This window comes from Penicillium chrysogenum (genome assembly GCF_028827035.1).
Source record: "Penicillium chrysogenum strain IBT 35668 chromosome Unknown utg000004l_segment0_segment0, whole genome shotgun sequence".
Classification (NCBI taxonomy): domain Eukaryota; kingdom Fungi; phylum Ascomycota; class Eurotiomycetes; order Eurotiales; family Aspergillaceae; genus Penicillium; species Penicillium chrysogenum.
The window spans coordinates 3,126,580-3,143,453 of NW_026622752.1; the positions used below are offsets into that span (position 1 = coordinate 3,126,580).

At 47.9% G+C, this 16,874-nt stretch overlaps 6 protein-coding genes across 6 annotated transcripts; 2 read left to right on the plus strand and 4 right to left on the minus strand.

Moving 5' to 3' along the window:
- Positions 1-407: 407 nt before the first annotated feature.
- Positions 408-1,641, minus strand: N7489_007145 (zinc-dependent alcohol dehydrogenase; the record flags this gene model as incomplete). Its single annotated transcript, XM_056712895.1, has 3 exons — positions 408-1,099; positions 1,154-1,444; positions 1,521-1,641. 3 exons carry the CDS (start codon positions 1,639-1,641, stop codon positions 408-410), a joined length of 1,104 nt encoding a protein of 367 aa, XP_056566610.1.
- Positions 1,642-2,119: 478 nt separating this feature from the next.
- Positions 2,120-3,635, minus strand: N7489_007146 (glycoside hydrolase family 76 protein; the record flags this gene model as incomplete). The annotated part of the gene is made up of 3 exons (XM_056712896.1): positions 2,120-2,689; positions 2,759-3,462; positions 3,518-3,635. The coding sequence occupies 3 exons, from the start codon at positions 3,633-3,635 to the stop codon at positions 2,120-2,122; spliced, it is 1,392 nt and encodes a 463-aa protein (XP_056566611.1).
- Positions 3,636-5,373: 1,738 nt separating this feature from the next.
- N7489_007147 (putative glycosyl hydrolase) lies at positions 5,374-8,118 on the plus strand (the record flags this gene model as incomplete). The annotated part of the gene is made up of 2 exons (XM_056712897.1): positions 5,374-6,657; positions 6,715-8,118. 2 exons carry the CDS (start codon positions 5,374-5,376, stop codon positions 8,116-8,118), a joined length of 2,688 nt encoding a protein of 895 aa, XP_056566612.1.
- Positions 8,119-8,524: 406 nt separating this feature from the next.
- On the minus strand, positions 8,525-9,712 carry N7489_007148 (uncharacterized protein; the record flags this gene model as incomplete). The annotated part of the gene is made up of 1 exon (XM_056712898.1): positions 8,525-9,712. The coding sequence occupies one exon, from the start codon at positions 9,710-9,712 to the stop codon at positions 8,525-8,527; it is 1,188 nt and encodes a 395-aa protein (XP_056566613.1).
- Positions 9,713-10,637: 925 nt separating this feature from the next.
- Positions 10,638-12,316, minus strand: N7489_007149 (putative carboxylesterase; the record flags this gene model as incomplete). Its single annotated transcript, XM_056712899.1, has 2 exons — positions 10,638-12,014; positions 12,065-12,316. The coding sequence occupies 2 exons, from the start codon at positions 12,314-12,316 to the stop codon at positions 10,638-10,640; spliced, it is 1,629 nt and encodes a 542-aa protein (XP_056566614.1).
- A 1,833-nt stretch (positions 12,317-14,149) lies between these two features.
- N7489_007150 (glycoside hydrolase family 76 protein) lies at positions 14,150-15,735 on the plus strand (the record flags this gene model as incomplete). The annotated part of the gene is made up of 4 exons (XM_056712900.1): positions 14,150-14,249; positions 14,329-14,576; positions 14,635-15,084; positions 15,160-15,735. The coding sequence occupies 4 exons, from the start codon at positions 14,150-14,152 to the stop codon at positions 15,733-15,735; spliced, it is 1,374 nt and encodes a 457-aa protein (XP_056566615.1).
- Between the last annotated feature and the right edge of the window lie 1,139 nt (positions 15,736-16,874).

Consider the following 16,874-nt stretch of genomic DNA (forward strand, 5'->3'; position numbering starts at 1 on the left):
AGCTACTGGGATATTGACCTCGAATATGCCGGTAAAGAGCACTGGAAGTTGAAAAATATAGTGCGGTATGTTGGTTTAGGGTTATGTAGCACAGTCTGGCTGACTCTTCCATCCAACTGGGCTTGTGGTTTAGTGGTATAATACTCCCTTAGCATGGGAGTGGTCCGGGGTTCGATTCCCCGCGAGTCCAATTTTTTGTTTTTCTCTCATTTTGGTTATCGCGCGGGGCCTCCATTGAGGTAGAAGTCCTCGGATTATTTTATTTTACTCTTTTTCTTACATCATATGTCATGGTATATGGTTTCATCGATCTTAAGTTAATTGTGAATTAAAGGAAGCATGTGATTTGTAGGGCAGTTTGAATTGAAGCCAAGTCCAGAATATAACGGGATATATACTCCGCCACTCTACTCCTCCCAGTTGAAATTGACCACAATTCTTCCGGCAACCTCCCCCTTCCGAAGTTTCTCCACAGCCTCGGGCATGCGATTCAACGGATACACTTGACTAATTTGCCGTAGTGCCCCTCGTCGTGCGAAATCCAACGCCATGGCAGTATCACTCCGGCTACCGACAAGGGTGCCCTTGATGGTAAGATTTTTGAAGATGTACAGACAGGGATCGGCTCCTATCATCATCGACCCTGCAACAGGAAGACCAATGCACATAACAATGCCTCCGACACGGTCTCCGATGAATGAAACTGCTGTTTTATAAGCAGCAGGGGCTGTCACAAAAACCCCATGAGCCCCGACCCCATCCGCAATCTCAATCACAGCTTTCGTGGGGTCGGCAACTTCTTTGAAATCCACAAAGGCCTCTGCTCCCATATCGAGTGCCAATTTCTGTTTGGATTCTCCCGTGTCCACCACGATCGGACGCATTCCCATTGCTTTAGCCAGCTGCACACCTTGAATCCCCACACCACCCCCGCCGCCAGGGAAAACAACCCAAGCCCCCGATCGGAGGTTAGATTCACTCAGAGATCGGTAGATAGTGCTGGCACTGCACATAATTGGGCCGGCGAATTCATCGGGGACCCCATCCGGGATTGGCGATGCATATCGTGCCGGTGATACCAAGTATTGCTGGTAAGTACCTGGCATAATGAGCCGCCATCCAGACCGTCAGAAATGATCCAAATCAATCTTACCTGCCGCCATCAGACCAGTGAGAATTGCGCCCTTGCAGTATGTCTCCTTGTCATCCCAGCAAAGCGCACAGGATCCGCATGTATCCATCATGGGTTTGATTCCGGCTCTATCGCCTAACTTGAAAGTCTTCACATTGGCTCCGACTTGGACCACTACACCCGCACCTTCATGTCCCGGAGAGCGTACACCGAACGCCGACATGAACGGGAGACCCAGGTCTCCTTGCATCATATGGATGTCCGACGAGCAAAGTCCGGTGTAGTTCAGCTTGATCAAAACATCGTCGGGGCCTTCACAGGACCATTAGTGGCCATCAACTTGGGTATACTGGAGTATTTATCACTCCAATAAAGATCTGGGCCCTACCTGGTTGTGGAACAGGCACCATCTGTACCTCGACATGGAAATCTGGACCTTCGTTGACCACCACTCCCGCTTTACAGTGCGTGGGAATCTCGATTTGAGAATATTCCATAACTGAACCCATGTTTTGACGAGCTGTATTGTGAAACTTCAAGATTGCAAAGTTTCGACTAGGTAGCCATTCGTGGACGATATATGCAAGAATTCAATTGAGAAAGCCCAAGTCAGACAGAGGCAAGAAGCCCGGGAAATACAAAGTACGACTTGATTGTAACCCCTCTTTTTGTTGGTCTCATTGTAAATGGCTTGACTAGACTGAGGAGTAGGTACGAATGTATGCAGGGATGTATATGCACCTCACCCGGTTTATCCGCTTTGACCAGAATGGAAATTGGGGAAACTGTGGAGAAAGAACGGGGCTTCTCAAAGCAAGAATGATATGTTAGATTCCAAAAATTATTCACAAAACTTCAATAACCACGTCCAAAATTAATATAAGAAAATCACAGAGTCGCAAAGTAGGTATATGTCATCACTGAAGTGAGCGACAGAGGACAAAAAAAAAGAAAGGTAAAAGAAATATTAGAAGAATTAGACCAAGTTCAGTCCCAAATCAACCATCCCGTCGAACCGCCAATGCCAATCAAAAACAGTACGGTTAAGACACCTGCACCAGCCTTGTCGCCCGTAGTTATGTCGTAGTCGAGAGCGGGCGGAATTGCTTTTTGGGGCTCACCACCTGCATTGGGGTCCCCTTTACTCGTCCCACCGTCATCCTTAGTGACCGGCGCAGCCACACGCGTGATCAGATTGGCTTGAATGACTTCAAGTGCAGCCATCTGCTGACCGAAGTCTTTCGTCTTATCCCACTTTTGCTCTGTCCACTTGAGGCCACACACGTTCTTATTGACACCACCGGTACAGGTCTTGGCGGCTGCCTTAGCAGAGGCCTTCAGTCGTTTCATGACTGTGTCGTATGTGAAGGGGGCCATCTGGGCAGTTTGAGCCATCCAGCGGGAGAAATAACCCTTGAAAGACCGCTGGTCTACCATGCAAGTATTAACGCTCTCGCAGGCTCGCTCGTACATCACGTTGGGTGGGTCGTGAGAGAAGAAAACACCAGAAGCATCAATGATCTTCTGGGTGCGCTCCTTCCATTTGGGATCTTCGGTCTGTTCAAAGGGTTAGATTGGATAATAGTTCGAGGCACTGGAAAGCATTAAACTGTAGAGTTCACTCACCAAATTATACATATTAGCTGCCCCAAGCAAATATACTCCAGCGTTGTAGGTCCATTCAATTTGGTTGATTGGTTTGCACTCAGTCAGGCAACTAGCTCCATCCAAGAAGTGATACTCCGGGGTCATGAAGCCAACATCGACAGTCCAGTCCCAGGCCTTTTCAGCCCAATCTTGGTACGTTTGATTGTTGGTGTATTTTGCCAGGCGAGAAGCAAGATTAAAGAATCCGCCACTGGAGATGGTGTTCTTATAGTTGTAGCCATTGTTCCACGTAAAGATCTGCCAACGCAAGCCACCACCGCACGAAGAAGTGTCCCACCGGGGAACCTGAGTGTTGAAGACAGCCTGAGCCATTTCGAGCCATTGGGGTTTGTCTTCTGGTGGGTTTGGGAAATTTCGCTCTGCTGCGGTCATAGCAGCGAATGCCCAAAAAACTTGGTCGTCATTTCCTTCGGTTTTGCTCTGGTTGGCCGGCATAAATGCTTTGTTCTCTCCAGCCTGCCAGAGCATAGCTTGTATCGTGATGTCGTTCCAAGTATCATCGCCCGTGTAGAACCAGTAATCGATAAGAGAGTTGAACATTGCACCGGCCTCCCACCAGTAGTAAGGATCCGGCAAATTACCTGGAGTGTCACCAGGATTCATACCAGTGTAGTAACTCATCATGTTGGTGGCGACGTTTTTGGCTGCCTTCCTGATAGAATCTTTGATTTTGAATTAGTTGTTGTGCATGGACAGGCAGCAGAATATCAAACTTACCTCCATCCTCAACATCTAGCTCTACCGCTTGCACAGTTGAAGTGCCCAGTAGAGCTGCAGCCAGCAGGCCCATCCATGAAGGTTGTGAAGGTTGCGAGGCGTAATTGAACACCCGCATGGCAACTGATATACCGACTGGCCTGATAGAGAGTGGAACAGGAACTGCCTCCGAGCTTGGTTCGTAGAAGAATAGTTAAGTTTGAATTTATCAAGGATGCTATCGCAGGGCGGTAGGGACACGTTCCCCAGTACCAGTGGTGTGGTCGGCTTAAGAGGAGTCAATTGGTTATTGACACAACCATGTGGCTCAAGATGTCGTAAGGATGGTCAGTACGGCTTGCCTCGATCGGTGGCGAGATGAGGATATATTGAGATGAAGAAAAGCCCCCCAGCCAATGTCAAACCCTCAAAATGAAGGTGAGAGGGGGATGGGGGATATACGTGTGTATGTGTGTGTGGATCGTACGGCCACATTCCAACCGTCTAGGAGCACTGGCATGGTAACAAGGCGTGGTTCCCCAGACCATTTGCACCTCCTGTAGGGGGAATTGCATCAGCGTACCTTCTACATTTGACTGCATCAAGCATGAAACCCACAATTTCATTGTAGTTCTATCCAAGATTGGATGAGGAGATTAGGGGAGTGCAACGCGGAACCTCTCATTTCCATGGTTTCCTTGTTGGCGCTCCCCGATAAGAAATCGCGGTGACATTCCAGAGCGGCTGTCAAACAGGTCAATTTGATCAGCCGAGGAAACTGGCGAATCACCAAGGCGCATATTGATGAGAGGAGTCAGTGGATAAAGGGCGGAGACAGGGCAGTGTAGGGCCGCAAACGAACGCGATGCAACAATCGACGCATTCCGGTGTTGTAACCTGTACCCCTGTCCGGTAGGGGCCCACGTCCTATCGCTTGTCCTTGCACGCGTGGAGTAGAGGAGTACAATCAGATTGTCAATCCCCTCTTACCTGGAAGGGTACCATGGCCTTGTAAAACAAACCCCACCCGTGTTGAAGGAGTTCGTAGGGGTTGGAGACTACGAGTTCTCGGCATACCACAGGGGGACCCCTGAGGGAGGCTATGCTCATTGCAAGAAAGATTTTTTCCAAGCCAGGCCCAGGTGGTCATTCCTTTAAAAGAGCATGGAGTCGAAACATGCGAGTCTCCTGCAGTGAACGAAAAGTGACTATTTGCCAAGTCAGACGAGAACAGATGATGGCCTTAATGCCTTGGTGCCTGAATTATTTCGTGGCCGGAGGTTTATGCCTCACATTTCAGGCACGAATACTCACAGAATCCATGTGATGATAATCGTGGACATCCATTATTATTGCCCCAGACTACTCCGTACTGATATTTTAGTAACAAACTATGCATTTGTTTCAGACTCGATTTGTTATTCACAAATGATCTTCACCCCAGGAGGACTAACAATAGGAGATCCTGACAAGTCCCGAATAGGAATAGTTATGGTCATTGCCTCATCTCTCATCCGAACAGAAATGACCTCCGATCATTTTCACAGCTCGGACAGGCCGGGCACCAAAGTCTCAGCGACCCCGCTGGGGAATTTCCATGGCGATCCGACGCAGAAACGGGGAACCTTGCAGGTTTTGCCGGAATCCCCGTATTGAACTAGTCCTAGCCGAGAAAGTCGTCGGAGAACATCATACAAACAAAACAACCTATATCCCACGGTCGTATGGACCTTCATTCGCGTGACACAATGTTACCTTTTTTTTCTGCACGTCGCTTCGGGAGTTTTATATTTTAAATGAACAAGCTGTCGCATACATTCTTGCGATACAAGCTCAACATCACTGTTGGCGTCTGAAGAACTAGACCAAACCAAATGATGATGTTCAAGAACATGAGTAAACTTTGCATAGCACTGGCTATCAGTGCTAGTGTCTGTGCAGCAGCGTCAACCGGCTCCGAACCTCTTGTCGCCCTTGCCGGTGATATTGCTGCTATCCCGGGATGGCACCTCCAATCAACGACAAAAGTATCAGAAGAGATACATGTACTCTCTGCACCGGGAAAAGATGTGTCGTCATGGTATCGAGTTGGTGCTCGTGGCACTGTCATGGCTGGGCTTATTGAGAACGGGGTGTACAACGAGACAGACTTGTTCTACTCGGACACTATGGAATCTATCGCTGATCCCTCCCTGTTCGATGCACCCTGGCTTTATCGAGAAGAGTTTACGTTGAACCCATCCACCGGCCAATATTTCACCCTAAAAACACACGGGATCACCTCCAAGGCAGACATCTACCTGAATGGGGAGCTCATTGCATCAAGCGACCAGCACCAAGGCTCTTACGGCGGCCACCAGTACAACTTGACCGAGCACGTTAGGGAAGGAGTCAATTGTCTTCTCATTCGTGCGTTCCCAACCAACTATCTCCGCGATTTTGCCCAGGGGTTCGTGGACTGGAATCCCTACCCAGCCGACAATGGCACCGGCGTTTGGCGACATGTAGAGGTTTCCCAGACTGGAGCCGTCTCGATGTCTCCATTCCGTATCCTCACTGACTTTTCTCACCCCAACTCTGGGCCCGTGAAGGTCACCTTTCAAACTGATTTGACCAACCACGAGTCGAATGGTCACAAGGTACTGGTCAACGGCACTGTCAAAGGACCAGATGGCTCCGCAGATATGGAATTTAGCGAGGCATTTGAGTTGAAGTCAAATGAACAAAAAACGGTATCTATGAGCGTTTCAATTGAGAACCCTGATATTTGGTGGCCTGCTCTTTGGGGTGAGCAGCCTTTATACACAGTACAGGCCAGCGCCATCATTCAGAAACCTCAGCAGTCGCTGTCAGACAGTTCGACTCACCAACAATTTGGGATTCGCCATGTATCCTCAAAGTTGAACAAGTCGAATGATACCGAATTTGCCGTCAATGGCGAGCCCTTCCAGGTTATCGGAGCTGGATATGGACCAGACATCTTTTTGCGATTCGACATTGACAGGGTACAGAAGATTTTCGCCTACATGTTGGACATGGGACTCAATACTGTGCGCCTGGAAGGAAATCAGGAGCACCCGGAACTTTATGATCTCGCAGATAAAATGGGCATGATGGTCCTGGCGGGATGGGAATGTTGTGATAAATGGGAAGGGTGGAAGGTAAGCCTTCTCAACAGCATACTTGAGATGCCAGGCCACTGACAAGAGGAATTTTAGTACAACGACGAGGCCAAAGGTGTCAAGTGGGACAAGTCCGACTACCCAGTTGCGAAAGCAGCGATGCTGCACGAGGCAGAGATGATGCAAAGCCATGCTTCGATGCTTGGATTTTTGGTGGGCTCAGACTATTGGCCAGATGATCAGGCCACCGAGATTTACCTAGATGCCCTCAAAGCCATGGATTGGCCCAACCCAATCATTGCATCAGCCAGCAAGCGTGGTTACCCCGAAGCTCTTGGACCATCCGGAATGAAGATGGATGGCCCGTACGATTGGGTACCTCCAAATTACTGGTACAACAACAAAGAAGGTGCGGCGTCTGGCTTTGGATCTGAATTGGGTGCCGGAGTTGGAACCCCCGAAATGGGCAGCCTGAAAAAGTTCATGTCTGATGACGACCTGGAAACACTTTGGAAAGAACCAGATGCAGACCAATATCATATGTCGCGCTATGATTCGCAATTTTACGATCGGAGGATCTACAATGAGGCTCTCTTTGCCCGCTACGGAAAACCATCAAGCCTGGAAGACTACATCCTGAAAAGTCAGATGGCGGATTATGAGGCCACCCGTTCCCAGTTCGAAGCATACGCAACTCAGCAAAATGCTACCCGACCTGCCACGGGCCTTATCTATTGGATGTTGAACAGTGCCTGGCCAAATCTACATTGGCAGTTGTTTGATTATTATCTCAGCCCTATGGCGGCCTACTATGGCACCAAGGTCGGAGCGCGTATGGAACACGTGGCTTATGATTATGAGAGCCATAAAATTTGGTTGATTAACCACTCTCTTGAAAAGAATGGAAATCGACAAATCAAGGTAGACTTCATCGATTCAAATGGCAAAGAACTATCCCAGGCCACAGTGGAGAGCAACACAAACCCCCATTCTTCAAAGGTGGTGGCTTCACTTGACGGAATTAAAAAAGCCAAAGATATTAGCTTCCTCCGTCTCACGCTCAGTGATCCCGAATCCGAAGATGTCCTTAGTCGCAATGTTTACTGGCTCTCTCCTACCATGGATGTCTTGGACTGGTCAGAGTCTGATTGGTACACCACACCAGTTACCAAATTTGCCAAATATACCAAGCTGGAGACACTGAAACTGGCTACTTTGAAGGCATCATTACACAGCCTAGAATCATCAACAGACGATGGTTTGACTCATGCTGAGGTCGTGATTGAAAACAAGTCTGCAGGACCAGCTGTTTTCATTCGCCTGAACGCTCTCGATGCACTCGAAGGCGCTGAAATTGCACCGCTTTATTGGTCTGATAATTATGTGACACTTTGGCCGAAAGAACAGCTGCGGTTGACTGTTGCATTTGAAGGAGATATTCAGCATACTGTGATCGAAATTACAGGAAGAAATGTTGAGAAAGTGACACTCAAGGTTTAGGATGTGAGTTGCTAACGTGAAGGGTTCCATGTGGATTTTTATTAACAATGCCTTGCTTGTGATGAAAGATGAAGGAGGTTTTAGCTTACTTGCTACATAAAGGCCTTTTGATACCGCGAAAACAATTGTTCATGAAATACAATGGTAACTGCAGCCCGAAGAATGATCTCTCTCGTTTTCTTATGTCGCCTAGTTTACATAGTTGGGCTTGATCTTACACCACAAAAATGTACTCCGTCGTTCAACGGCATTGCAAACAGAAAGTGGACATTAGATACGACAAAACAGAACAAAGCAGATATTCCTCAGAGCTTCCCAGATATTTCCAAAAGAAAAAGAAGCACAAAGCCAAAATAAACACACGCCTAATGTGAAATGTACAAGAACCACATAGAAGTAGTCTGCGCTAATATCGGAAAGACCTTTCAGTCGTTGTCTGTAATAGATTCAACACCTGTGACATCTTCGACCCAGAATACTCGATACCCAGGACAGTGGGAGTCTTAAGGTCTTCAGAGTAAAATATATTGAGATGCTGACCCTTCGAAGTGCACAACGAAGGTGTCTTTGGGATGTCCGGAAAAGTTAGGAGACCCTTAGCAGGCGTGCTAGCCCACAGATAATATAGCGAGATACTCTGCAACGCCAGAAATCCCTGACTGAGATTCTTCAGAAATGGCGTCCAATCACTTCCTGGTGCCAGGGAAACATGGTATAGTGTGAGTGAAATCAAGTTTGGACGGATGTTGGCAAGTAACTTGTGGAGATCGGGGCCCCGCATGGATGTTCGGAACAAGGCGAGTTCGCGCAGCTGGGAAAAGCTGGCACTTTCAGCCAGTTCATGCATGAATTCGGATGCCAAGTCGTGCGAGCCGAGGTTTAATAGGAGGGTTTGGAGATTCGGGGCGCTAAGAACCAGCTCAAGTAGGAAGCCGAAATTATCCAAGGTGAGATATTGTTCCAAAGAGAGCTTTTGTAAATTGCCCCACACAATTTTGAATTCCGGTTGACGATATAGGAGCTTAGGAAGACGACGCATGTCCATGATCAAGGTGCGCGAGTATTTGTTGGCATAGATGAGATGGAACGACGAAACCGGAAGACGAGCATCGACGACCAGGGCAAAGAACACGGCGACAGCGTCTGTGATAGTAACATGGCTCATATCTGGATGACCCTCTGGATATTGACAAAAAATAAAGAATGATCGACAATTAGTCAAGTTCTGGATCAAATTATCACGCAGAGACCGAATCGCCTCGACCTCTAGGGGAGCAGAGATAGGACCCCATGGATGACGGTTCCAAACTAAGCCGCGACCGACGCCATTCTGGAGCATGAAGGCCAGCCCGTTGACGTAAGGGCGCAATGAAACGTTCTGCGAGAGGGCGTTGATACGCCGCAGACTGTCTCCAGAGAGGTCGGTCTTGATAGATGAAAAGAACCGCTGTGCAAAGTGATGAAAGGTCTTACTCTGAAGCTCCCGACAGACTGAACGTAGTGGTAATAAGCCATCTCCATCGAGGAAGCCTGCGATGAACTCGACCAGCTCAACAGGGAGGGAGGGGAGATAAGCTAGTGAGCCTGGTTTCATCGCGTGAGTATTTACATGTCATTGACGGATGGAAGAGTGTAGGATGACGAAAGGTGGAGAAGGTGGAGAAATGAGCTTCCCCGGATTCCTGAACCTCCAGGCATGTGGCTTTTTATTACCCCTCACTTTGGACAACCTTGGGGCAATAGCTGTTTTCGCGGAATCAGTCCGAATGGAAAGCAAGAGCAGGGTTGCACGATAAATAGAAATCTTACACAGCAAGAGAGAATACCCGGCTATCCACACGAGTGGAATTTTAGCAATGCCATTTATTTCGGCGCCATTACTTCTTCGGACCAATGAGAGGCAGCAGTAGCTAGGGGCGACGAATGGGGAGGCTAATCCCGAGGTTCGCCGGATGCGGCTGGGACCGCGGAGTCATGGAGGCGACACTTTGAAATGAGAGTTACTAGTAGAGCCCTGGCTTTATCGATCGCTCGATCATATTGTAGCTCCAGTTCACGTGGCGCACATGACCAGAACGACGAACAGCTTGCAAGTGAGTATGGAGACTGATTTCTTTCGTCCATAGGACAATTGCAATTGAGGGTACTCCAATGGATTATCCATCTGAGTAAGATCGTGGTCTATTAGCCGACTGACGCTCGGCGAAAATACTGGTCCTTCTCATCGCGAAGGTTGCAAGTGTTGATAGAGAGCACGAAAAAGTAAAACACCACTTCTTCCTATGTACCGTGATTCTGAATCAGAGTCAAATGCTACTTTCGACGTGAATGTCTAGGTCGTACGCAATTTGCCTTCGCGGACTCGCGGTTCGGAAACGGAGGGCTCGGTTCGTCAGAACCATCGAGCTAGAAATTGCTTTCTATCGCTTTGAAGCATTTCGACGTTCGATGGTTTTCATAGGATGGGTGAGTTCTAAGGTTGACATTAGTGGCATGAAGCCTCTAGTCATACGTATCATTCAATTCTGCATGTCTGCTGCGAAGTCCTTCCACATCGAGCAACGCTCGACTTCCAAGCGGGGAATACTTTCCATCTCCGTGGAATTTGTCTGGAGTTTGAGACGCCGCCCGGCTCCTGAGCCCCATGGTTGCCATTCAGGGGCGTCCTTATACCGGCATATGTTGGGGTCTAAGAACCTGATGAAGCTCAAGTAGTAGTGCATGGTGACAGGCACGATCTTTGCGTTAGAGCTGGCATATGACAAGGTTGGCTCATTGGTTTTCCCTACCCCAAAGATTGCAGGCAAATCAAACACATGAGGAACACCCATCCCATTTGCAATATTTGTGGGGTCGCGGACATTATACCGATAATTCCAGGTAAGATCGGATGAGAACGATCCAGCCATCGCCGCGGTCATGAAGTTCCCTGGGCAAGTGAATGTCGCATCTCCATAAGCGCCCGCGGCCGATGCAAAATAAGCTGCGTGCTTAGGAAGGGGCTTCGCATCTTCATATGCCCTGTTGATGGCTTCGAGTTGGTCATGGGAGAGTCCGGGATAATTATTCTTCATGAACTGAGCCACTTCAGACTTGCTGCTCGCATTGTACGCAAACTCGGTGCCCTCATTTGTCTCATCCCCGACTAACAAGGGCACGTGGACGAATTTCCCTTCACTGAACAGCTTGTAGAGGTGATCATGGATCAAATTTCCATCAACAACCGGAAGGAAATACCATTCAGGGACTGGCATGGAACTGCCCCCTGGGAACGGCTTGTCGACGTTGAATTTTTGAATAGTTTTGATATCCACAGAACGCAAGCATGCCAATGTGTCCTCTTCGTTGTGGCAGCTAGTATCTGAAACGAACCGGTCGTACTGGAACTCCATCTGCGCGACTGTCCTTTGAGTGGGCCAGAATGGCGACTCTGCCACTGCCCCAACAAAAAGGTCTGTATTACGCTCACCATATGCGGTGAGATGATAGGCGACTGAACCTGCACCGGCAGAGTCACCATGAATAACTACATGGTCTGGGTTGCCTCCAAATTTGCGAATGTGTTTCTGAACCCAATAGAGTGCTTTCCGTTGATCGAGAAGTCCAGCATTGAGATCCCCATTTTCCCGCACGTGTTCACTAGCCAGGAATCCAAGAACACCGACGCGGTAATTGAAGTTGACAAAGATAATGTTGTGGCCTGACTCTCGAACAACCTCGCTGCCGTTATAGTTGCCATTCGCATTATTAGCGTATCCACCCCCTTGAATGAACAGCCAGACAGGGAGGTTGGAATCCGCACTCGCTGTCGTTGGCCGCCAGACATTGATAAATAAACAGTCCTCTGATAAGGAATCACTGATTGACTCTCCAACTCCCACACAAAGGGGTCCAAACTATCGAAGTCAGTTTAATGACCTAAGCCAACGATGACAAGCAGTATTACCGACGATGCATCCAAAACCTCTGCAGTCTCTTCTGGGTCTTCCGGGCCCCGAAATCGTAAGCCGCCTAAGGGTGCCTTCGCGTATCTTATCCCGAGATATTGGTCAACACCATTGGACAGCGACATTCCTCGGTACTGAGAATATCCCAAGTCGACTGTTGGCAACAGCGGCATTGCTGGAGTAGGGGAGGCCAACAGCAGACCACCAAAGAGGCTGGCAGTCCATATGATAATTATCTGTATCGTGGTCATTGTGCAATTACATGTATAGCCCAAGATGCTACACAAGGCGCCTCAATGCCTTTAATGTTGGCTTTTTGGGTCAAGGCTCGGGGCTGAGGAAACCTTGACCCTTTTAAGGTTGCCCAGCACCCCTTGAATGGTATATCACATCATCCAGCGCCCTTTAGATCCACCTCCCCGTAAGGATTTTGTCAATATGGGTCCGCCAAGAATAGACTAATGCTTGCGAGCGGGGTGTATTGAATCTACACCAATAAAAGCCTGTAATCGTGCCAAACCCCGACCCAATGATGGTGGGCCACACTCGATCTCAAATTTGCAAAATTAAGTACCTTTTGTATGGCATGTCTATACAAAAGGTACATCAACACGACAAAAGTATGATGTCGATTCCCTCAATCTGTAAAAGGTTTAGGGGATATTAGAAAATATATATACAGTGAAAATTATATCCTATCTATACACTATCGACTATAATAGGGAATCCTAAGTGTGTAAAGTGACAGAATAGTTTTGTCTTTTTTTCATATGAGATTTATACGTGGTGTTTCGAAAAGTGCTTTTTACGTTTCTGTATCATATATGTAGAATTAATTTTAGTATTGAATCACCAAATTAGGACCACATTATAATTTAGCCTCTTTACTTTGCCTTTAGCCGGGTTGAGAGTTGACTTATGCTCGATTTGGGTCTAAGTGCCTTTTGTGTGGAGTTTCCATACAATAGATACTTAATTTGAATTTCGGATTGAGTGTGGCCGGCTGAAAGTGGGCTTGGCACGATTATTGGGCAAGGCTAAACCTTTGTACCCAGATACGCATACCACCATTCTATACTGCCACTGGTAGAAGTTGATTTGAATCCAATTCCATTCAGAATGGATTGTTCTATCTTCCTATAGGCATTGGATGCATATGTTCTCGCTCGGTAGTTAGCCGACTGCTGGACCGGGACTTCCGCCGTAAGGTAGTTTGTAGGGAATGATGATTGACAAGAACTGACAGTAGGAAATTGAAAACTTCAATATCGAACGAGCACGACTAGCGATCACTCTCCCACTGATATATTGGCTAGCCTTTGCATGCTAGCTTATGGTTGGGTGATGCAGTATCGCACTCCGGTGGTGGGTCTCCTTTGATGTTGTTCTTCACTGGTATTACAGCCACAAGTGCATTCAACTCCTTGAACACTTTGGGTGTCGATTTCAAATCACTAAGGCGCCGCCACTGCTGCGGCTGGAAATATTCTATTCCGCTGTCTTATGGGGGCCGGAGCCACGGCCATTGCGTTGCGACTAATCAAATCAATCGCCATTGAATGGACAGAGACATTCACCGCTGGCATTTGGGTATTAGGCGTCCTGCTCTATGGGTTGTTTTCTACCGGAGGTACCGCTGGAGAAGGGAACGTCATCACAGATGTCAGCAAAAAGCCGAAAATGTACCTTATAATTATGAATCCCGCTAGAAAATGAGCGACTGCACGAAAGTTAAAGCCGACCAGATTGAACATGGGAAGCGATGGGACGATCACGATCTACTCTATCGCACGATATCGTGAGGAAAACCAACGAAGCTTGTAAAAGCTTGGCATTTGACACCACAATTGGCTTTACACTCCACAATGAAATGGTTGACGACGCTAGCGCCGAGGATTACGCATGCCCTTCTATATTTAAAAATGACATGCAAATTAGATTGCCTCGTGGTGTCCGTTATTCGAGAAATCTTCTTTCATTCCTTAATGCCTCAGTGACTACTCTCGAGCACATCAGTATACGCCTATTCTCCGATACCTCTCATTGGTGATTGTGTATGGTTTCCTATACACCACCTCGGTAAGATGCACTTGCTCGGGCATTGCTCGTCCTCCAGAGCTGCTATATTTGCACTGCTCCTTTCGAGCATAGCACGCGCAATCGATTTGGATATTAGTGATGAACGTACGTTGTGGACTTTACATTCCCCCTTCTATGTTAATTACGAAGATGAATGAGAAACTAACGATTGACTTCATAACAGAGTCGATTAAAGATGCTGCGAGTACGTCGACCTACGCTATGATGAAATACTACTACGGCAACGAGACCGGTCAAATCCCTGGAGCTTTTCCAGACAAATGGTGGGAAGGAGCCCCATTATTTATGGCCCTGTTAGAGTACTGGCACTTTACTGGCGACACGACATACAACGAGGAACTAAGTGTTGGATTACAATGGCAAGGCGGCACGGATGGGGACTATATGCCAGGCAACTATAGTTCTTATCTGGTAAGCACGGCCAGAGTCTTATAAAGCGACAATATCTAACCTTCGAATTATCTGTTAGGGAAATGATGATCAAATGTTCTGGGGTCTAGCAGCTATGACGGCCGCTGAGTTCGGATTCCCCGATCGCTCGACTGGGTTCTCTTGGCTTTCTCTAGCCCAGGGTGTCTTCAATACTCAGATCAAAAGATGGGATACATCCTCATGTGGCGGCGGTCTACGGTGGCAAATCTGGCCTTACCAGTCTGGATACACAATGAAGAATTCTATCTCTAATGGGGGGTTATTTCAGCTGTCTGCGCGTCTAGCCCGCTACACCGGAGATGCGATCTATCTTCAGTGGGCTAACAAGATATGGGATTGGTCTGTCTCGTCACCTCTGCTTAGCAACACAACATGGAATGTTGCTGATTCAGCCGTTGTTGGTGACAATTGTGCGACCCAGGGTAATGCCCAATGGACATATAACTACGGCACTTACCTGATGGGGGCAGCGTATATGTACAATTATGTGAGAAATAACCCATTTCGAGTTTCACGTTTTGCTCGTTGTGTCGAAGCTTGGACTAACCCATCCAATTTACAGACAAACGGGACTATTCAAGCTCAATGGCTGACGGCAGTAAATGGCCTTTTGAACGCGACGTTTAACAATTTCTTCCTCACCGGTGGGATCATTGAGGACTATTACTGCGAGCCTGCAGAAACCTGCAATAACAATGAGATCCTCTTCAAAGGATTGACTTCGTCCTGGTTAGCATTGACTGCTCTCCTTGTTCCATCAACATTCGACAGCATTCTTGCGAAGCTCCAAACATCGGGCCAGGCAGCGGCTGCATCCTGCACTGGCCACAACAATGGTACTTGTGGTGTCCAATGGTATAAGTCCACATGGGATGGCTGGATGGGAATGGAGGAACAGATCAGCGCGACAAAGGTCTTCATCGCAAATTTGATCAATTTTAACAAGACCGCTCCGGTGACCTCGACCACTGGCGGCAATAGTACCAGCAACCCAACAGCAGGGGAAGATGACACTGATGGTTCCAATCAAATGCGGACTACCACGACAACTGCTGACAAGGCAGGCGCTGGCATTGTGACCGCAGTTTTCGTGGCTGGCTGGATTGGACTCATGAGTTTTATGATGCTTGGTGGTTGATCGAAAATCCAGATCCTTGATCTGGCCGAAGCCTATAGCAACAAGGCGCGGTTTGTTCGCTCCACCGTGCTTAATATTAAACACCCAACGCAAGGCAAGTGTCTCACGACCTTTCGATTTGGTCCGAGGAATGATCCTCCATGTGTTCTTATTCTGGTGCGCGAGCTCATTGTAGTCAGCAGCAAGCCATTTGTCCTTCTCAATGCATGCCATCGCTTCTTTCCAGCCATTAGGTTCGAGAGCTATGTGGATAGGCTTCAGTTCAGACTGGGCATACTCAGGGTCTTTAGACGCAAGGTAAGCCTGGCTTGGCCTTTTTCACTCTTGTAGAGCGGCTTAGATCTGACTTTGGGGTTTGAGTCCAAATTATAAAGACATAATTGGTATCAACAGTATCTGGAACTGGATCCACGTAGAAATTGTTATGATCGAAGTCCTGGGGAGAATCCTAGGATAAATCCTGATTAACAGTCCCCCGGAAGGAGACTGTGGCTCCACGAAAGCCCCTGATGTGCCTGCTTTGAAGTGAACACCTGTATCCTCCAGTTGTGCCTCCACTTGCCTGCCTAAACTACCTGCCATCTCACCATTGCTATCATCATGCAGATCGAAGGACTCAAGGTCTGGAGACTGTCTTCCAGGATCGCTGGGTTCGACGGATCGAGAGGAGGGCTTGCTGGAGTAAAGAGGTCGTCGCCGCGACCGTGAATCGCTGAAAATTGATATGCCATGATGCAAATCCATATTATGCTCGCAGGGTTTGAATGCACACTTTCAGTCTCAACATAAGACACAGGGATGGGATCTAAAGTGCCAGAAAGCACGTTGCATGAATGGTCGAGAGACGGTCGAGGATCGAGAAAAACGGCGAACGGTCGAATCAACGGTCAATGATGAGAAAGGAGAGATAAAGATCTCTATGAATGGAGAGCTCTGACTAGTTGGACCAGAAACGCTGTGGTGATAGTCGAGGTCAAAGTGAAAATCTCAGCCAAACTGTCTATTGTTTATTGAGTGATGAAAACTGATTATACATGTATTACAACAAAGGTTGCTAAAAAGGCGATCTTCTTGACCCAGCGTAGTCGACGGGGACCGCGGATTCTCACGTAGTTTCCGCGATATTAGGTTTAGTCTGC